The 22,983-nt window shown below is 37.6% G+C and overlaps 1 protein-coding gene across 1 annotated transcript; it reads left to right on the plus strand.

The window, feature by feature from the left end:
* Positions 1-938: 938 nt before the first annotated feature.
* LOC138893868 (uncharacterized) lies at positions 939-2,021 on the plus strand. The gene is made up of 3 exons (XM_070178535.1): positions 939-1,210; positions 1,262-1,646; positions 1,884-2,021. Exons 1-3 carry the CDS (start codon positions 939-941, stop codon positions 2,019-2,021), a joined length of 795 nt encoding a protein of 264 aa, XP_070034636.1.
* The last annotated feature ends 20,962 nt before the right edge of the window (positions 2,022-22,983 follow it).

The following is a 22,983-nucleotide window of genomic DNA, read 5'->3' on the forward strand; positions in this document are numbered from 1 at the left end:
TCATCTCCTTACTCTCTGAAGAATGTAGTTGACGTGCTCATAAACTATGAACAGATTTATGGACAGCAGATCAATAAATCAATGAGCTCTTACTACATGCATACGAAAGTGTCAAGAAATTTGCATGAATCAGTTGGTTCAATCACTGGCTTCCAAAAAACAGCATTCCCGTTCACTTACCTAGGTTGTCCAATGTTTTACTCAAGGACAAGGAAGAATTATTACAATGATCTCATGAAAAAGGTGAAGGCAAAACTACACTCTTACAAGGGGAAACTATTTTCTTTAGGAGGCAAGCAACACTTATTACCAGCGTGCTTCAGAGTTTACCTACGCTCATACTTTCAGTGTTGGACCCTCCAGACAATGTTATCGAACACTTACACAAGATGTTTGCTAGATTCTTTTGGAGTTCCAATGACGAAGGCAGAAGCAGTCACTAGACAAAAAGGCTAAACTGGTGTCTCCTTACGGAAAAAGGAGGATTGGGTTTCAGATCACTCTTTGATATCTCAAAGTCACTATTCGCAAAGTTGTGGCGGAAATTCAGAACATCGAAGTCATTGTGGTCAAATTTTATGTGGAATAAATATTGCAAGAAGAAAATTCCTATTGTCATGCAATTCAGTAAGGGATCACATGTTTGGACGAAAATATTACAAGCAAGAGATGAGGTCGAGCATGAAATCCAGTGACAATTAAATAGGGGCTTAACAAATGTTTGGAATAAAAATTGGATTAGAATTGGAGCTCTATATCATTAAGTACCACCACAGTTCGACATCAACGAAGAATTACAAGACGTGTCAGAATTAAGAATAAATAATGGTTGGGATGATCACCTCCTAGATCAAACATTCCCAGCTGATATAGCCAACCACATCAGGAAAGAGGTACACTTTGAATATATAGATGACTGTTGGGACACACCTATATAGATGCCAACACCATCTGGTAAATTTACAGTTGGGAGTGCATGGCACATGTTGAGGCATAGAGAACTAGCAAATCCAGAAGAAAATTTAATATGGACAAAAGGATTACCCTTCAAAATTTCTTTTTTCTATGGAGATTATGGAGAGGCAAGGTGCCGAAAGATGACTTATGGAGGAGAAATGAATATCAAATTGTTTCAAAATGTTGGTGTTGCTTTCCACCACAGGAAGAAACATTACAACATATTTTTCTTACAAGCACAAATGCCTCAAAAGTGTGGAAGTATTTTTTACAGGATGCTAGAATCGTGGATAACTTGATACAGATACACCAGGTGGAATGCTACATGCTGCTCAAAACTTAAGCAACTCTTCCAAGCTGCACTGACAATTATATCTTGGGAAATATGGAAGCGGAGGAATGCTATGAAGCATGAAGGCAGAACAATTTCGGTCAAAAGGGTGGTACATGAGGTTAACAATACTCTCCATCAACTAGCTAAGCTAAGGTTTGCTTGGCTAGGAAACATACCTTTTCTTTGGCTAGATAAGATTAGCTTCTTTGAATCTTACAAACCAGTAGTTATCACCAAAAAGGTTACCTGGCAGTTTTCTTCTGAGAGATGGTTCAAGTGCAACACTGATGGTGCTTCTAGAGGGAATCCACGACCAAGCTCATATGGTTTTTGTGTAAGGAATCATGTTGGAGATGTAATTTTTGCAAACGTAGAATAGATAGGGAATACAACCAACATGGTCGTGGAGGCGAGGGCAAGAGTGGAAGCATTTTCTTATTGTATTCAACTGAATCTTCATCCAATAATCATTGAGACTGCCTCAATGGTTATGAAGAAAACCATTTAAGGAGAATGGGAGGTGGCCTGGTGCATCGGCAAAGAAGTGAAAAAGATTAAGTAAATGAAGGGGCAATTCAACGTGCTTTTTCAGCATGTCATTAGGGAGGGAAACTTTGTGGCTGATTTTCTAGATAATCTCAGTTTCTCTTTTATAGGTTCATTAGAATTAAAATCATTCAATGAATTTGCTACTGCTGGAAAGACGCTGATTAATAAAGACAAGAGTTAAATATCTAATCTAAGGATTCGGGTCGCAAGAAACGTAAATACTTTCCATGGTCGACAAAATTATAATGATGCATAACATGATTACGGACAGATTTTACTTCAGATATCAAATCAATGATCTGTTACACATCCACACGTACAAGCAATTGATGTTGAGGTTCAAATGCAGCAGCAGAGTAGATGTTTGGAGACAGTTTGGACAAACAGTTGACATCCAATGCACATTGGCATGGTTGAGACCCATACTTATGTGTCTTGGATCTATCTGGCTGCTTTACAAAAACAAATTACCATAATCAGGGAATAGAACGACAACTTTTGAGATGATGCTAGTAAAATTATCGAGGGAAATGGTTTTTCCAATAACTGCAAGGATCTACAAAGACTGGAACCTTCAATTCTCTATGAATATCTCTGCAAAAACAATGAATTATTGATGGTGGAAATCAAAGCTTTCTTACAATGATTGCAGCACCTGGAATCATTCTGTGGTTGTTTCATCTGTAAATAGGATGATACTGTCCAGATATATCATGAGGAATAGAACAAGAAATGTATGGTTGATTGTAGCTGATTATGCAAAAAATGGAATTTGGCTACTGATCAACTGGACTATTGATGCTGAGGTTTGGGAGGCAGTTCATGTTTATGTGGAACCCAATTACCTCACAGTGGTGTTAGAATGGCTTTACACTCATTCTGGGGATAGTTTGATGCCATACAACAACAACATACCAACAAGACAACAACAACAACAACAAGCATGTAACAATCAAAACCTATTATTATACACAACTTCAGAACAACCAAGAAGCTGGTAGCTGAAATTATCCTTGTAATATGTTTGCTACTTTTTGCAGGTTCCAGGGATAATTTAACTTTATTTGTGCATTTTCTTGCAATGGATACCATGGACTACTCTATCTGTGAGGGTTATGACAACATAATAAAAGGAAGATGTTACACATGTGTTTGGCTATTGCTTCCCCAGAGCTGCTGTGATTACCTCACATGTATGCCCTTCAACATGCCAACCAAGCTATACATGTACATCTTGACTACTTATCATGTGGTTTGGAAATTACTGCAAGGTTCCTGCTGTGACTGCATCAGTTTCATGTCCATCAACATGACAACCAAGCAACACTTGTATAGGCTAACTCTTAATGTTGTGGCTTGGGAGGCTCCAAATGGATGTGTACGAGATTACTACTTACAAGTGGTATTAGTAGGCTATCATGCTCAGTCTGGGTGGAATTGATGACATACAACAACAAAATACCAATAGAGCAACATCTACAGAACTTCCACAACACTCAGAACCCAATATACTTCAATACTTCCAGAAAAAACAAAAACCTGTGAGTACAATCTTTCCTTTTAACTTGTTTGCTTCATGTTTCAGGATCCAGACATAGATTCGGATTGGATCCAATTGCCATTGTGCTACAACTTAAGTTTTCTTCAGCAAGAATACATAAGTATTCATTCATCCTCAGAAATATCAAGATGGACCTGACCAGGAGCTGTTGGAGAACAGGGTATTCACAACAATATGGAACATTAAAGTTACAGCACAACACATTTGATTTTAGAGTTGTGGAATTTCTATCTATGGTAGTGTCAATTGCAGATTACAAGAAAACTAGTCACAACCAAATATCTTTAGCTACTCCCAGAAGACAACACTCCTATTCATCCATCATAACCACCTGTCCTAGTCTCACTACTCCTAGAACACACAAGATACTAGAAGAAGAACTTTTTCCATAACTTGTTTGTTACATTTTGCAGGATCTGGATATAAGTTCATACTCTTGAAGCAGCTACAGGGTTCTTTGACTTCTGCAGCACAAGGTCATAAGACCCTACAACTGGAGTAATTCTTGAACAATTACAACAACATTCCAAAATTTAATGGACAAACCATCTGGTACTGCTACTGCTGCAAGAACATTGAAGCTAGAACTCACAACAATATGGATCAGTGCTGCTTTTGCAACATATACTACTGCTACTCAGTTTGTTTTGATGAAGTTGACGTATCTCTTCTGCTTCTGTTACTACTGCTACTAAGTTTTTTCAACAAATACTACATGGATTTTTCAACAGGGAAAATCTATATTTCCAAAAAATGCAAAAAAAGAAGAAGATATCCTCACTTTGGTCTACATAATTGGATACAATAGCAAGTGTACTTCTACAAATACATCAACAGAGCTACATTTTACAGGAAGATCAAGCTTTACTGTTTCCGCACAACAACTGTCAACTGCTTCTGTTATTTCAAAGGTATTAACTGTTTGTTTTTTATCGAATCAATATCCAGTGATATTAGCATGTTACCATGCTCATTCTGGGTGTTGTTCGAAAGATTACAACAAATATACTTCAACAAGGCAGCTTTCAATATACAACAGGTGCACACAATTGGAAGACATCACCATACTGTTCAGCAACATCATGACACTATTCCGTTGCATTTGTTCACATAAGTATAAGGTTGCACATATGATCAGCCTCGTGGTTTATGAATTGGTAGTGTTGAAATGTCAAATGGAGTATATCTATTCACATGAAATGCTATACAAACTGCTACTTGAATCTGTTCTTGTTTACTACAGTATAGTGTTTTATCATTGTCCAGTGGTATTAGTGTGCATGAATGCTCGATCAGGAGATGAGAGAATACTATATTGTCCTCGTATTTTAAGCACGCATTATAGTCTCCTTTTTGTATTCATCAACTGCATGTACAACTTTCATTGAAGATCCATTGAATCAACATTGCTGCTGAAGTAATGCAGACCCAAAATGAAGATGTCCAAACTGGTCTGCTTTACAACTAATGGATTTATTCATACCTATTCCTTTGGATTGCAACAAATGGCGCCGGGTGAGAGCTTCGTAGGTGCTACAAGGATTGTTTGCAACTGGAATGTGAATTCATTATCGTCGGCATCAATTGGATTTTTCAAATTAATAGATTTGTACTTTTCAATTTTCATTATGCTACTGCTACATTGTATTTGGTACCAATAGCCATTAACTTTCTTTATTTCTTTATTTTTGTTTACTTGAACATTGTGTAACATTATCCAACTTTTTGGGAATTAATATATATATATATATATATATATATATATATATATATATATATATATATATATATATATATAACCTATATAGAATATTTGCTAAAAAAAGTATCACATGCGATGAATAATTTTATAACAGAACCTGAAAGAAATAACATAATGCCATACATTACATCACCCACAACTATCTATAGAGCCTCTAATACATCATGAAGTATAGTAAAAATGTAACGACCCAACCTGTCGTTTTGAGCATTTGCATTCCATTCAGTTGTTTGAAGTCTTGAGTAGGTTAATATGATGTATTATAACTTGACTGAATCGTTGATTTTATTTTTTAGGTGATTCTGGATTGATTTGGAAGAATGATTCTCAACTAGGAAGCTTTAAGTTGGAAGAGTTGACCATGTTTGACTTTTGTATATTTGACTCCGGATCAGAATTTTGATGGTTCCTTATGTTTGGATAGTGATATTGGACTTGGGCGTATGCCCGAATTTGCATTTGGATGTTTCTAGAAGGTTTCTAAAAGTTCAAAAGTTCTTTAAGTTCGATTTGAGGTGCGATTCATGGTTTTGTTGTTTTTGTGCATGATTTGAGGCATCAATTTAGTCCGTGTCTGGTGTTTCAAACCTTGTTCGCGATCGCAAAGATTGGGTCACGATTGCGTAGTGTATTTTGGAGCTGGGTATTTCCTTCATCGCGTTCGCGAGATGATAATCGTGTTCGCATACCTTTGCGAGGCCTGAGTTTCACGTTCATGTCCGTCAGCTTACATTTGCGTAGAGCGGAGTTGTGAAGCTGTGAGCTGGAGGAAATGTCTCTGTGTTCCTGAAGTAGCCACCGCGTTCGTGAATGTTTGGATCTGCTGTGCATCGCGTTCGCGAGGTCTATGGTTGGACTCGCAATTGAATGCGTTGTCAGATTTTGTGAAATTTATCAGATTTCGAGGTGTGGGCCCGAGTTTGACTTTTTGGTTGACTTTGAGTAAATGTGTAAAGGTGTTGGAGTGATAATACTAGGTATGTTGTTGTTGTTATTGTTGTTTGGCTTGCTCGGTATTGGATTCGGCTTGTTCGAGGTAAGTAACACTTTTAAACTTGGTACTGGGGGTATGAATCCTTTGAATATGTATTATATGGTTGGTGTTGGAGTGAGACACACGCTAGGTGACGGGCTTGTGCGAGTGCACCGTGGAGATTATGACTCGACTAATTCTGTGGTAATGTGTAGTTATCTAGTCTTGTTTTTATCCGTGTAATTCCTATGTGCTAGAGTAATTGAGTTGTGATCCATGTTAGAAATCATGTTTAGGCCAAGTGCTTATACTGTTGGGACCCACTGAGGTCTTTTTTGTTGTTGAGTTATTTGCTTAAGTTGCAATTATGTACTCAGTCATATTCATTCATTTGCATATCATATCTCAGTCTATGTTATCATTTACTGTTACATCATATTATCATAGTTTTGACTGAGTGGTATGGGATTGTAAGCCCGTGAGACTAGAGAGATTGATGAATAAGTTGAGGCATGAGAGCCGGATTGTGAGTGATATTGGGGATCGGGCTACATGCCGCAGCAGGCCTTATTGGCTTATTTATTATTGTGGGATCGGGCTAGAAGCCGCAACATGACTTATTGGCTTATTTATTATTATGGTAATGTGTTGCACACAGCAGCAGGCCTTATCGGCTTATTTATTATTATGGCATCGGGTTGTATGCGGTAGCAGGCCATATTGGATTTATATTAGCGCTTGGGCAGGATCCACCACTCTGGAGTCTGACATACCATCAGTGAGCGCAAGTACCCGTACAGTGCTGAGTGATTGTGTGTGATGAGTGGGATTTTGAGACAGACAGATTGAGTACTCTAAGAGTGTGAGTACATGGGATTTTCACTGTGATGCATTACATATGATATTCATATTTGACATGTATTCATAAAGATGTAACATTCCTTATGCTAGTTGCACTTGGCATATTTTATCAGTGTTGAGTTGAAATTGTTGAACGTGAAAGCATACCTAAATTTTTGTACTGTGTGCGAGCTGAGTATGGAAGTTCTCTGAGTTATTACTATCATTATTTTGTTATATCTATGTTGTCATTATTTTGATTCGTATAGTATCTTTCTGAGCTCGTCACTACTTTCAACCTAAGGTTAGCCCTATTACTTATTGAGTACATGAGGTCTGTTGTACTCATACTACACTTTTGCACCTTGTATGCAGATTTTGGAGTTGACGTTGCTGTGCATTGCGGGAGCTGGCATTAGTGATGTACCTGCGTTCCGGTTATAACTGCCTCTTGTTCTTGGTAGCTTTAGATTTATAAATCTGTTTACTTATAATTCGAACGAATGATGTATTTATTTCATACCAGCTTTGTAAACTTTAAGTCTTAGAAGCTCATGATTTGTACAACTAGTCCTTGGGTTGTTGTATAAAAGTTCAGTTTTTATCATTTATTTTCTCAGTAAATCTCATTTGAATGGGATTATTATTAATTGGCTAACCTAGCGGGATGGGTTAGGGGCCATCACGACTAGTTAGATTGTGGGTCGTGACAGTTTGGTATCAGAGCTCTAGGTTCATAGGTTCTGCGAGTTATGAGCAAATGTCTAGTAGAGTCATGCGGATCGGTATGATGACGTCCATACCTATCTTCGAGAGACTACAGGGCATTTAGGATAAATATCCCATCTTCCTTTCCTTATCGTGCGACATCGATTCAACTTGAAGCGTATCTCTTTGAATTCCTCACACTCACTCGTATGCATATGTGAGCGGTCGGTATCATCTGTGCATTGACCGTTTGTGGATTCCATGGATGAGATGCGAGATTTGTTGCTGTGTTTTGGAGTTGGGATAGTCTTGAGAACTTGAGGCTGGGTTTTGACTATAGCTTGGGCTCGTTGTCTTAGTTATGCGAGTATGTTCTTTAGACTTATATGTCCGGTAGTGTCCTTAGGACAAGGACTGGTGGCTCAGTGAGTTGTTAGATAATTATATGATGAGTATGATGTGACTGCGGGATGTGTTCAGATGGCTTAGGTATGACGAGAAGCATTTTCTTGGGATGTGAAAAGGACTATTGTATACTTGATTTCTGTCTTGATGTGTTGTACAGTCTCAAGTTATGATCGTGCTGAGGGATCTTTCATGTTGTCCAGTTATGGGATGAAGTAGATTCTTATGTCTTGTTGACAAGTTTAGACTTGGGAAGGTTAAGTTATCGCATGGTGGTTGTGGCTATGGTAGGGCGTAGTGAAATGCCAATTTGAGGCTAAGAAGGTGGGTTATCTCCTGCGGGTTGGTCTACAGATGTGTGATCATTATGATGTGAGTGGGTAGTTTCTTTCTACCCGTGGGATATATTTGTTGCGATTTGAGTTTGGATTGGTTGAGAAAGTTAATCTAACTATCACGAGTATGAATGCGATCTTCGCATATGATTTAATATATTTTATGGTTTGTGTTGCATGAGCGTATGAAGGATTTAGTTGAATTTCAGTGCAGGATTATGGATGTAATAGAGTATGGGTATTGTGAGTTATTGGATGTTTTGTTCTATAGATTTGAGCCAAGTGAGGCAGTCTACCATTGGCAATTTGATTGCATTGTTATGTGTTGTATTGGTTTCGGTATGAAGCATACTTGTGGATCAGTTATGACTTGCAAAGGTTGGTTTTAAGGATGACTTAAGCAATGAAATATCTAGATGTGTGATGTATTACACCTTACGAATATATGGAAGTCTTGGAATGGTCTTGGTTTGTTGTTTATGATGGATGTAATGTGCTAAGAAAAGGGATTCGGTCGGTTGCTTGGAGGTGTGGATTACTTCTTTGGGTGTTGTTGTGATAATGGAGCTCATGTTGTTTGGCTCATTTTTTCAGTGCATTGACATTTGAGCAGAGTGTATGACTCTCAAGAAGGATCTAATGGATTCAAGATTTATATGTGGCAAATGAGAAATTTCCGGATTCGTACATGGTTAAAATCTGATATTTGCATTGAATGGTGTGGAGACTTGCGGTATCTCTGTATCACTATGGATTTTACATTTCAGTATTAGAAAGGTAAAAGGAACAACTTTAAATTCACATATCTCTTCAAAGTGAGTGTCGCAGTTGTAGTACTTTTGGGGTGCTTAAGAGGAAATGCAATACCTTTATGGGCCTTAGTGCGGTGTCGTTTTATTATAGGATCTCTTGTGGTGAGCTTTGGGTAAGGATCATGGTGTTCAGGTAAGGAGAAGTGGCAACTTAAGGGTAATTCGGAAGGAACTCGGAGAAATAGGACAACTTGGTAGTAGGTTGGATTTCCACGGTAATGGATATGATTTGTTCTTTGGGTACAATGATGTGGTGAGTCTCTATAAGTGTTTTGTGGTAATACTCTTAGGTTTTGCAACCTGCGTGATTTGGTTGAGTTAGAGGGATTCATTTCTATTGGCTTGGTTATATGCAAATGAGTTTCGAAGGGTTCTCGACGATTTCTGCCACAATATGAGATAGGTATTATCTACAGGTATGAGGGGTATGTTGTGTCTTGTAATTATCTCCTAAATGGGATCAAGTGGAAGGTTTTCGATTGGTCGGGTATGTATTCTGAATGTGACTCAGAGTCGATAATGAGATTGTCATGCTTTTCACATGATGGTATGATAGATGTGGTGCATCTTGGGGCATTGAGATTTGCATATACAAAGTGGCGGTTCAGTTTTGGAGGGAAGACCATGCATTTTGAATAGCATGGACAGTTCCAGATGTTTTGATGAATGCTATAACTACTTGGCATTGCCTAAGATGGGTGCGTATTTTAGAAGGCACACAGTGTTCTGACTTCGGATGCTTCATTGGCATTGCGGTACTCGCCTGGTTGATCGACGACTGATATTCAAATTTTGCCATGTGGCATAGGGGAATTATAGAATTATTTCTCGTGTGATGGAATTGGGATCGGCTATGGTGATTCACGTGTTTTAATGATTTGGAGACTGGGAGTTCTCAGAAGCAGATTATTTCAGGGTTGCAGACTGTGAAGATGTGGCCAAAGTTAGCCATATAGTGGTACATGTTATCCGTTATATCATTGTGGACTATTTATCCATTTAGGGATGACCGAAGTTGAGTTGGGGGCCCACTGGTAGGCCCAATGAAGATGTGTATTCTACACCAGATCAGATTTGTTGACTTAGAACTTTTAGTGTTGAGGGGTGTGTCATTCGGTAAGATTTGAGCTTGTTCGTGTTATGATAAGTTCTGTGTGTTATTCTTCTATGCTATGAGGGGTTTTGATTTGTTAGTTATATGCACACATGATGCAGTTCTATTTTGGCCTTGTAAAGGAATTCGGGCAAGATGGTTATTGGGTTGTTGAATGGTCGATTACCCATTGGTTATGGTATTTCCAGACCGTGGTATATTATGTTATTCGCTTCTCCATGGATATGGTCACGCACTTCGTGCACTTGATGCCGACTTGCGTGTGGTTGTTGATTTTGATCATTGTGGCTAGAGGTATTTCATATAGACTGGTATTTGGATGGGGTCACGTATTGCAGCTGGGTTATGTTGGAATATGATCCTTTGTGATAGATTCGTGTGTCTTGGTTCTACTATGTGTGATGGTCTCATAACATTGCGTTGTGCTGGTACTTGTTGAGCTTGCGGAACGGTTCTCTCATTTGAGTCATTCTCCATGTTTGAATACATTTGAATTGTTTCTTAGTGGTATACAAATTGCACGGTTTGTGGCTTTAGGTTGTATTGGCATGGAATTTCAGTAGAATATTTGTATTTGATGAGATAAGGTCACTGGACCATAAATGCCTGCTATCGGATTTTATTACAGTAGGTTTGGAAGAATAATATCACTAATCAGCTTAGAATTTGTCTTTGGTTCTCGTTGGACGAGAGGTCGCTCCATGACTTGTTGATATGATGAGTTATTATGAGTTTCTACGTGTTTCTTTCATCATCGGCAATGTACGAAGATTTTGAATGAAGTTTTACTTCATACGAGGTTCATTACCAGTACCGTGTTTATTTTTGAGCAGCTACTGTGATCGTGAATTATTGCTATGAGTATGTGAGTTATGTGGTATATCATGTGATTACATCTTGGATTATGTTTATGGCTTGATACAGCTTGTTCAGACTTATACAGTATGTAGACGCAATATTCAGGTCTAGTTATGGATTTCGGACGTTGGAAATTGGGTTCTAATGTTTAAGGACTAAGGTTGAAGTAAGGATCATCAGTTATGTTGTGTTGTCAGGCTTGTATGGATTGGGGTGACGTGGGATAACACCGGGGTATGACTATGGTGAGTTGGCTTTGGAACTACTCTTGGCATGTTCGAGGACGAACGTATATTTATGTGGAGGAGAATGTAACGACCTAACCAGTCGTTATGAGCATTTGCATTTCTTTCAGCTGTTTGAAATCTTGAGTAGCTTTATATGATGTATGATGACTTGTGTCAATCGTCGGTTTTGCTTTTTAGGTGATTCAGGATTGATTTGGAAGAATGATTCTCAACTAGGAAACTTTAAGTTGGAAGAGTTGACTAAGTTTGACTATTGTATATTTGACATCGGATCGGAGTTTTGATGATCCTGTTAGGTCCGGATGGTGATTTTGGACTTGGGCGTATGCCCAGATTTGCATTTGGATATTTCTAGAAGGTTTCGACACTATTTGGCGAAAGTTGTCAATTTGAAGGTTTGGAATGTTCGTAGGTTTGACCTGGAATTGACCTTGATGATTTTGGGTTTGGATTGTGATTTTGGGAATTAGAATAGCTTAGTTATGTCATTTGGGACTTATGCTCAAAATTTGAGATCATTCTGAGTCTATTTGATATAGTTCGGCACGAGTTTTGGATGTGGAAAGTTCAAAAGATCGATTTGATATGCGATTCGTTGTTTTGTTGTTGTTATGCGTGATTTGAGGCATCCAGTATATCCGTGTTATGTTATGGAACTTGCTGGTATGTTCGAACAGGGCCCCGATGGGCTCGGGTGAGTTTCAGATCATTTGCATGTTCTTTGGCACTGCTGATTTCTGGAGTTTCACACCTTCTTCTAGATCGCGTAACGTATTTTGGAGCTGGGTATTCCATTCATCACATTCGGGACATTATAATCACGTTCGCGCACCTTTGTGAGGCTTGAGTATCGCATTCGCATCCGTTAGCTCGCATTTGCGTAGAACTGAGTTCAGAAGTTGGGAGCTAGAGGTACCTAGATTTGCACAAAAAGATGTGCAGAAGCGTAGCATGAGTACACCACAACGGTACCAGTAAGTTCCAAGCCTAACCTCGGTAGAGTAGTGATGAGGTCAGGTCAAGGCCCTACTGGAATAAATAAGAAACTGAACGAGTAATGAACAGTGTAATAATAATAACAATGGAAATGAAACAAGTAAGAAATATACTAAGATTGTCTACACTGAATAAGACAAATAATGCATCACCGAAAAAAACGTGGAACAAAGCAACAAAACACAACTTAAGTAATTGAAAAGTATCAACAAGAATCACTATCGAGGTACTGCCTCGTAGTCTCAAATAACAAATCATTTCACAAGCTTTCCTTATATCAACGCGGGAGCCTTGCATTAGTTTTAAAAAATTTATTTTTACCAAAATACGCATTTTAGCCCACCTTATCACACCGCGTGGCTTCAAGTAGTTTGGCTACTAGCAACACGCGTATCAAGCCTACCTTATCTCACCGCATGCGTTTCGACCCCAAAACCTTATACCACCGCATGCGTATCAATATGACAACGTATCATAAATCGTACCTCAAGTGCGCAATATCACAACTTGCCAAAGAAATCAACAATAACGGTGTTTTCATAATAAATAGCCTATGGCTCAACCACAATGTGCACAAGAGTCATAACATAAACAACCGAAAATGAATAACTCAACAAGAATTTTATTTCACACATTATAACCTTGCCTTAATATGATCACGGCCTTTATAACCCAATACCAATTTCACAACATGATATTCCAAGAATAACAACTTCAAATAAAGAATTCACGGTTATATAATGAATAAAGAATGGAGTAAACAACAACTTCAACTAAACATGTAGAGAAATTTACAAGTAAGAGATAAGACAAGTAGAGCATGTGAAGATAACATAATGATGATGAATATAACATGTTAAGGTAACTTAATTAAGGCATGAATGGAGTCTACATAGCTAAAACAAGTAAATTTCTACATTTAGCCCGTGTACACACTTGCCACCTTGCGTACACGGCTTTCACATATCACAATTAACACAAAACCAACACCAATCCTAAGGGGTAATTCCCTCACACAGTGTTAGGCAAGACACTTACTTCAAAACATGCTAACTCAATCCACTAGTAAGTATTTCCCTCGATTATCCAACTCCGAACGGCTAGAATCAAGCCAAATCTACTTCATACCATAAAACTAAATGATAGGATACTATTTCGATTAATAGAGTTACGATCTTTGCAAAGAAACAAAAAATTTGAACCCATTCGATAACGAGTCCAACCATTCAAGAATTACTCAAATCCAACTTCAAATCACATTTCAAATCCCCAAAATTTAGCCTAAGAAGTTTTCACAATTTTCCCCCAAATTTCAAACACAAAACACTAATTAAATGATGAAAACAAACAATGGATTCGTGTAATATAGTCAAAATTAGGTTAGAATCACTTACCCCAATGATTTCATTGAAAAACACTCGATAAATCACCACAAACCGAGCTTTCTAGGTCCAAAAATTAAAATGAGATCAAACCCTTGAAAAATCCCTATTTCTGCCCAGTGAAGTCGCTTTTACGAACCCACTTCCGCATCTGCGCCTCCACACCTGCGGAATTTCCATCGCAAGTGCGGGTCTAACTAAGTAATGGTAGGCTATAATCTCATATTTTAGTTTCACATCGCACTTTAATTGGGTTGGAGCTTTAATCGCTAGTATTTTGCACTAATTGTGTGTTTTACGCCTTGTAGGAGTGATTTCGGTCTATGTAGATGTTATGGAATGAATTCAAGCTACTCTGGAACTTTGAAGTCTGAGTAAAAGCCCAAGGATTAAGTTGAGATCAAGTTCGGGGATCAACAGATGATAGTGTAACGAAACGAAGAATCGAACAGACATCTTGCATATTGTCCAATAAAATGCATATAACGTTTCACTCAGAACAATGTTTGGGCTCCACAATAAATCGTTGGAAAGTTGTTTAAAAGGGCTACAACTTTCATGTTTTATATTTTCCCAAATTCTCAACAAAACGCCACCCATGTGCGCGGCCGCGCACTGGGCGCGCATATGAGGTAGATCAGGGTGAAAAGTGCACAGCCAAGTGCGCGAACACTCCTCCAGGTGCGCGGTCGTGCAGGTACTATCCAGGAAAAGTGTCCTATTTCGCGTAGGAGAAGGTGTATTTGTTTTGTCCTGCCCCTAATTGGTATATATATACATGGAAAAGCGATATTTTGATGACTTTTGACATAATTTAGACCTAAGGAAGATAAGGAGAAGAGGGAGAAGAAAGAGCACAAGGATTTCAACATTCATCCTCACTCAAGACAAGAGTTTTGGATATTTTATATTTTCCTTTGACATAAACTTAATTGTGTTGAATTTATCCATATCCATAGAGTAATTTTTCCTTAGGGATTGATGGATTTGGTGTTTTGAGAATTGTTTGCAGATATTAGCTCTAGTTTTATGTATCGAAGCATTTTGGGTATTTTTATTGTTGCATATATATATATATATTCACATGTTTATATAATTGAAAGAGGTATAATTTGTGATGTTTTGCATTATCTTGTTGGTTGAATTCGTTTATTCTCATTAGTAATCGAAAGAGGCTAGTTGAATTGATGTTTAGACCTAGTTAGGAGGATAATCGAAAAAGGTTCTCCTAAAGACTATTACACTTCGAATTCATGCATATTTTCACCAAGCTTAACTTAGTTCATATCATGAGGTTGAGACTTAATCGAGAGAGGAGTTTCTACTGAACGATTGACTATAATGGAGTGAATTCGAGAGACTCACTTGAACCTTAGAAGTGAATCAACTAGTGTTAGTTCCCGAACTAGTATCTTACACCTATCCAATCAACCCCTAATTTCTCCCCTTGATATCTTCTTGCTTACTCTCATTGCAATTGTCATTATCCAATAGTTAAACTTTTAGTTAATGTTAGTTTTATTTCACACAAATCTATATTGTTGATCATCTTGAATAGCAATAAAGCTATAAACTTTGAAAATATTATTTAACTCCAATTCCTGTGGATACGATATATTTTATACTATATTCAACTAGCGAGCATAATTTTGTGTTGTGTTTTCAGCTCATCAAATTTTGGCGCCGTTGCCTGGGATTGGCAATCAACAGTGTTTGAAATAGTTTGGGTGCTAATTCAGGAATTAAGTTTTAATTTTTCTATTTTCGTTTTCCTTTTCTATTTTATTTTCTTTGTTAGTTAACTTCATTTCAAGATTTGTTTGTAGTACTTAACAAGTTGGAGAAGATACTATAGATATTGAACTCTAAATGTTGTGAAGATAGAGTACAACCAGCTTACGAAATCGGTTGAAGAGTCAGCAGCTGAATATTATCAGCGGTCTGCTATGTGTTGTTTTAAATGCGGTAGAAATCATCTATGGGTTGACTGTCAAGCAGGTATATATTCTTCCTATGGTTCGTATTTTGAGCAGTCTCACTTTGTTTCTAGTCCGTACAGGTATGAGGATTCATATGGGCACAATCTTGACTCTGATTGGGATGAATACCTTTATTATAACTGGAATGGAACCGAAGTGAGACAACCACCTTAAGGGGTGAATGTTAGTTTGGAAGAGTTTGTGTATAAGTTCATCAATAAGCAACTTAACGTGTGGCGTGGGGGATATTTGTATGTTGTATGTATAAGTGCTAGTTTTAGTTTTGTGCTTTTAAGTAGTTAGAGTGAGAAAAAGTAAAAAAAAAAAAACATAAAACTTTTAAAATTGTCGACTTTTTCCGACGATGGATATCAATTCGACGATTTTCTTGAGGGAATTAAGTCGAAAGAAAAAAAGACAAAAAGATTTTCTTTTGTAGTAGTGTATTAATTCTCCCTTGATTTTTCTTTGTGACGCTGTTCTTTTCCAAGGGTTTTGTTTGAATCGGGTGTAGTTAGATTTTTGGTTTTAGAAGTATGAAGCCTTGTGCTATGATTTGAAATAGAAGCAATATCTCTTGACTTGATCATGCCTTGAGAATAGTGAGTGCTTTGGTTGTGATGCTTAGGCTCAGTTCTTGACTCTTGTATGAGTGCCTTAAATCGTATGATCTCAACTTTGCTTAACTGCTTTGACTAGAGTGTTGTGATGATCCAATCTTGAGTGAGTTATGTGACATGTACATGTGAGGTTTGGTGTATTTTGTGCATTGTATTTGATGTCTAGAACTTGCCCCGTGTGTTTGTAAAGCGAAATAATAGTTTTGTTTAGTCTTAGAAGTGATATAGGCGTTTCTTTGTTGAGCCAACTATATAGTTTACCCACCAACTTGTTATGTGACGTAGTTAACCTCGTTGAGCCTGAAATCCTGTTTCTTTGGCAATCACATTATAAGTCTTACCTATTTGTTTGAATTGACCATTTATTTGAACCAGTTACCTCTCTTGAGCACTTGAAATTGTATGAACTTTGTAAAAGTAGAAGTGTGGGGTGGTTGGTTTGGCTTTTGAGTGGAACTATTGAAACAAGGAAGGAGGTGCATTGTTTTAAAAAAAGTAAGAGCCACTTGAATTGAAAAAGAAAAACAAAAATTTAAGTAGTTGTATGATTATGAAAAATGATCTTTGATAAGTGGTAACTCTTGATGTATTTGTGCTTAAAGAAGTTGGGAGTTAACGTATATTGATGTGAAGGTGGAGTATTGTTTTGACATAAGTGTGGAATTTTGATTAAAATTGTATGTATTAAAGTGCTTAGGGAGGTGCAGTCACTCTTATATCTAAATGTATCCTACCCGTCCTGCAGCCTACAGTACAACCAATTAAAGTTGTACTTGATCCTTGGCTGAATCAGCTAGAATTAGTAGATTAATACATTACGGGCAAGCCTATGGTTAATCTTTTGTGGCATATGAATGTTTTTCCAAGAGTGAGTGAATTTGCTCTATCTTGAGTTCCTGATTGTTCTAAATTTTATGGTGTGTGGAACTATTCTCTTTTGTTGTGAGGGGACATGATTCATGAAGAAAAGGTAGTGCTTTACCTCTATGTTGGAGTAAGTGAGCGAGTTGTAAATAGTGCGTGGTACGTTAATTCGATTCTTGAGGTGAAGATGTTACACTATTGTGCTTAGTCTATTTTAAATATTCTTTGATTGATGAGTTAAGAAAGTTGTTTAAAAAGGTCGTGTCATTATGAAGTGTAGTTTGATTGCTCGAGGAAGAGCAGTGGTTTAAGTGTGGGGTATTGATGGTAGGCTATAATCTAATATTTTAGTCTCTTATGTCACTCAAATTTACTGCACTTTAATTGAGTTGGAGCTTTAATCTCTAGTGTTTTGCACTAATTGTTTATTTTATGCTTTGTAGGAGTGATTCCAATCTATGTAGATGTTATGGAATGAATTCAAGCTATTCTGGAGCTTTGAAGTCTGAGTAAAAGACCAAGGATTAAGTTGGGATCGAGTTCGGGGATCAACGGATGATAGTGCAACAAAACGAAGAATCTAGCAGGCATCTTGCGCATTGTCCAGTAAAATGCACATAACATTTCGCTCAGAACTACGTTTAGGCTCCACAATATATCGTTGGATAGCTGTTTAAAAGGGATACAACTTTTACGTTCTCTATTTTCCCAAATTCTAAACAGAACGCCACCCACGTGCTTGGCCGCGCACTGGGCGCACTTTGGGCGCGCATATGAGGCAGAACAGGTGAAAAATGCGCGGCCAAGTGCGCAAACAAACTTCCAGGTGCGCGGCCGCGCACGTCCTGTCCAGGAAAAGTGTCCTATTTCGCATAGGAGAAGGTGTATTTATTTGGGCCCGACCCTAATTGGTATATATACATGGAAAAATGGTATTTTGAGGACTTTTGACGTAATTTAAACCTAAGGAAGCTAAGGAGAAAAGGGACAAGCAAGAGCACAAGGATTTCACCATTCATCCTCACTCAAGACAAGGGTTTGGATATTTTATGTTTTCCTTTGACTTAAACTTAATTGTGATGAATTTCTCCATATCCATAGAGTAATTTTCCTTAGGGATTGATGGATTTGGTATTTTGAGAATTGTTTGTGGATATTAACTCTAGTTTTATGTATTGAAGCGTTTTGGGTATTTTTATTGTTGCATATATATTCACATATTTATGTAATCGAAAGAGGCCAGTTGAATTGATGTTTAGACCTAGTTAGGACTTAGGAGGATAATCGAAAGAGGTTCTCCTAAAGACTATTTCACTACAAATTCCTGCATAATTTCACCGAGCTAAACTTAGTTCATATCGCGAGGTTGAGACTTAATCGAGAGAGGAGTTTCTGCTGAACGGTTGACTATAATTGAGTGAATTTGAGAGGCTCACTTGAACCAAAGAAGTGAATGAACTAGAGTTTATTCCCGAACAAGTATCTTACACCTATCCAATCAACCCCTAATTTTTTCCATTGATATCTTCTTGCTTACTATCGTTGCAATTGTCATTAGCCAATAATTAGACTTTTAGTTAATGTTAGTTTTAATTCACACAAATCTAAATTGTTGATCATCTTGAATAGTAATAAAGGTGTAAACTACGAAAACACTGTTTAACTTCAACCCCTGTGGATACGATATTTTCTATACTATATTGGACTAGCGAGTATAATTTTGTGTTGTGTTTTTTTAGCTCATCACTAAACCCAACATCCTCTGCTTCTGGGTCTAACGCGCATCCGCACTTTTGCTTCTGCGAATATTTGCTCGCTTCTGCGCACTTGCTCCTGTGAGGAACGCCCGCATCTCCGATAATCTACCTAGCTAGCCTAGTCCCCATCTGCGATTAGCTCCTTCGCAGACACAGAAACCACCTCGCACTTGTGATCCCAATCCTGGGCAGTCCTTTCCGCTTTTGCGCTACATCACTCGCATTTGCGTGTCCGCAATTGTGGCCAAAATCACCGCAGGTGTGATGACACCAGAACAACAGTGCTTCAGCAACATGATAAAATCCAATTTGATTCTGGATTCAATCCGAATCACACCCGGGGCCCTGTCCGAATATACCAACAAGTTCCAAAACACATAATGGACCTACTCGAGGTGAAAAATCACATAAACAAAATTTAATTTACGAATAGCAACCTAATTCATGCCTATTGAATCTACGAACTTCCGCATTCCAAAACTAATGCAGATTCATGCCAAAACATCTCCGATTAACTTCATATTTTACAAACAAGTCATAAATGACATGACAGACCTATTCCAACTTCCAAAACTGGAATTGGACCCCGATATCAATAAAGTCAACTCCCGATAAAACTTTCCAATCTTCCAAACCTTCAACTTTCTAACTTTTGCCAAATCAAGCCAAAACGACCTACGGACCTCCAAATCAACATCCGGACACGCTCCTAAGTCCAAAATCACCATACAAAGCTATAGGGAACCGTCAAAACTCCATTTTGGAGTTGTCTAGACAAAAGTCAAACTACAGTCAACTCTTTCAACTTAAAGCTCCAACTTAGGGACATTATCTCCCATTTCAGTCCGAAACTCACCCGAAACCAAGACCAAACACCCTCCGCAAGTCACGTAACCATAATACAACATATAGGAGGTAATAAACAGGGGATCAAGGCTAAAATACTCAAAATGACTGGTCGGGTCATTACAATAGTACTAGCATGCCATGCTAATTTCCCCTCACATAAAATGGGACAAGAACATAAGTAGGAAAAACAAAAAAGATGAGTAAACGTATACAAATATAAAGTGTCATGCTATAATAGAAATCATAATATGAGTAAAACCTCTAAACATACCTTTTTAATTTAGTTAAAATGTCATTAGTAACTAATCTCGGCCTATGTTGAGATTATGCCCCTTAATTGGGGTGTAGATTGATGCAAATTTGCTAGCAATATATTCATCCCAATTAAGGGGCATAATCTAAACATAGTGCAAAGGACTCATTCCCAATTGTTTTCCTACGCTGGCACGTATAGTTTCGGGTATAATCCCTTGCGTCCTATACCTTATCGGTTATATAATAATACACCCCAAACATATTTCTTTAAAGTATTTTATAAAATCTTTCATTTCGTATGCACGGTTCAGTGATATTTTGGCGCTTGGACAGATTCCCGGTGAGCTCCATTGATTCCGACAACTTCGGGCTAGGTTATATCTACCTTAAATTTTCTCTCCAACTGGCTTGGCGTGCCACATACAACCTAGGTTCTATATATTTTTGTTTTAATTGTAATTTGTTTGCTTGATCATATTTGTTTTCCTGTCACTTAGTATTGAATCATATAGCTAGTATATTTATAGGTTAACTATTTGTGGATCTAAGGCACTAGTAGAGCTAAGAGCAGGCATATATACAGTATGACCTCATCATCTTAACAACGAGGCTAACAAGCTACAGTATACTAACATTTGGATATGTAAACAGGTTCACTAACAACACTTAGTTTATGAGTCTGTGTACATGTCATTACAACACAATGGCTTAGCTTAAAAATCAAAATAATTCAACAAGAATAGATCATTAAAGGTATGTTACTTATGGGATCACTTAATCAAATATTTTATTACTACAGAAAGATTAAAACTATTACAAGTGAGCACATAGATACAGGAATAAACTTCTATTGTCATAAAATGCCCTATGGGCAAAAACAATACAAATACAACATGTGTGAACTCATGTGTAAAACTAAGGCGAGTCATGACAGCAAAGAGTTTCAAATAACAAGGCGCAGGTAATCAGGAAATGATATTCATTCTAAAGATTAATCACATTCAGATCTTCTCACATATTGACATAAGTTTATTACATGATCTCTATTATTTCCAATTATCTTAAGAAGCATACAGACATCATTCTGCTATAATATGAACATGGCGCTGACTAAAGTCTAGACATATCATCATTTACACAATCATGTTCCTAGAACTAAGTAAAAACATCACATCACATACAGCAAGATGGTTTAGTATTAACAAATTAACAGTATTCTCAAGAGGATCTCAAGGGTCTGATTTTAGAACTAGTTACTGTAATGACCCGACCAATCATTTTGGTCTCTAGATCCCCGTTCCCCTAATTGAGACTCCTTGTATGTACTTTTACTATTTTATAACCTGCGTGAATGGTTGGTTCGGGTTTGGAAGGGTTCGGGTTGAAATCAGAATACTTAGTTCCTTAATAGTAGTCTAAAATGATCAAGTTTGACTTGAGTCAATATTTTAAGTAAACAACCTCGGAATTGGGATCTAACGGTCCCAATAGGTTCTGACGGTCCCAATAGGTTCGTATGATGATTTTGGACTTGGGCGTGTGTTCGGATTGAGTTTCGGATGACCCGAGAGAGTTTCAGCGCTTAATATTTGTAGTTGGTGCATTGAATGTTTTCCAAGATCTTTAAGTTTGGTTTGGAGTTGACTTTGGTGTTATTAAGGTCCGTTTGGAATTCTGAGCCTGGGAATAATTTCGTATGGTGATTTATGACTTGCACACAAAATGTGGCATCATTCCAAGTTGATTTGATAGGAACCAGATGCGTGGAAGTATTTTTAGAAGTTTTTGAGTTTCATGATTTAATTCATGCATTTTAACATCTGATTCGTGATTCTATATGTTATTTTAGTGTTTCGATCATCCGAGCGAGTTAGTATGATATTTTTATACTTGTGTGGACGTCTGGTGTGGAACCCCAAGGGATCGGGTGAGTTTCGGACGCGTTCGTAGGGGTGGAAGGTGTTTAGTTTTTCTGGTATTTTTTGTTGGTGCCTCAGGTATCGCATATGCGAAGTTTTGTTTGCATTTGCGAGCTCGCATTTGCAAGGAGACTTTTGCATTTGCGAAGATAGGAAGGCACTGAGGATTTCACATTTGTGAAGATCCTGCCGCTTTTGCGAACCTGCCACTCTTCGCATTTGCAAAGATTTGGTCGCATTTGTGACCATAGAAGTGATGGCCAGCCTTCACATTTGTGATGGTTTTGTCTCATTTGCGACCTTTGCATTTGTGAACAAGATGTCACGAATGCGACATCTCCAACTAGTGCAAGTTCTTTTAGTACGAGACTTAGCTTTATTTCCCTCATCTACCACTTGATCGTAGGCAATTTTGAGAGCATTTTGTGGAAGGATTTCATCAACTTCAAGAGGTAAGTGATCCCTATAAATTCTTTAGCTAAATAAGCGAATCATAGGTAGACTTAACATGGAAAAATGGTGAAATTAATGGTATTTGTGAAAAACCTAGGGGTTTGATAAAAATGAGATTTGATCATGAAATCGGTTATGGAATTAAGTAAAAATTATGTATTTGAGTTCGTGAGTATATGGATAATATTTATCTTCCAAATTTTTTCGGAATCTGGGCACGTGGGTCCTGTGACAAATTTTTTGAATCTTCCAAATTGGGTTGGGCAATTACTCAAATAGCTAAATTATGAACTTTTGAGTATATATTGATTAAATTATACAATATTTGACTAGTTTCGGATTGTTTGACATCGATTTGGGGCTTTTAGAGCAGATTATTGGACCGAAAGAGAGCTTGAAAACGAAGTAAGTCTCTTGCCTAACCTTGCAAGAGGGAACTCATCCCCTTAGGTG

This window comes from Nicotiana tomentosiformis, chromosome 6, assembly GCF_000390325.3.
Source record: "Nicotiana tomentosiformis chromosome 6, ASM39032v3, whole genome shotgun sequence".
NCBI lineage: Eukaryota > Viridiplantae > Streptophyta > Magnoliopsida > Solanales > Solanaceae > Nicotiana > Nicotiana tomentosiformis.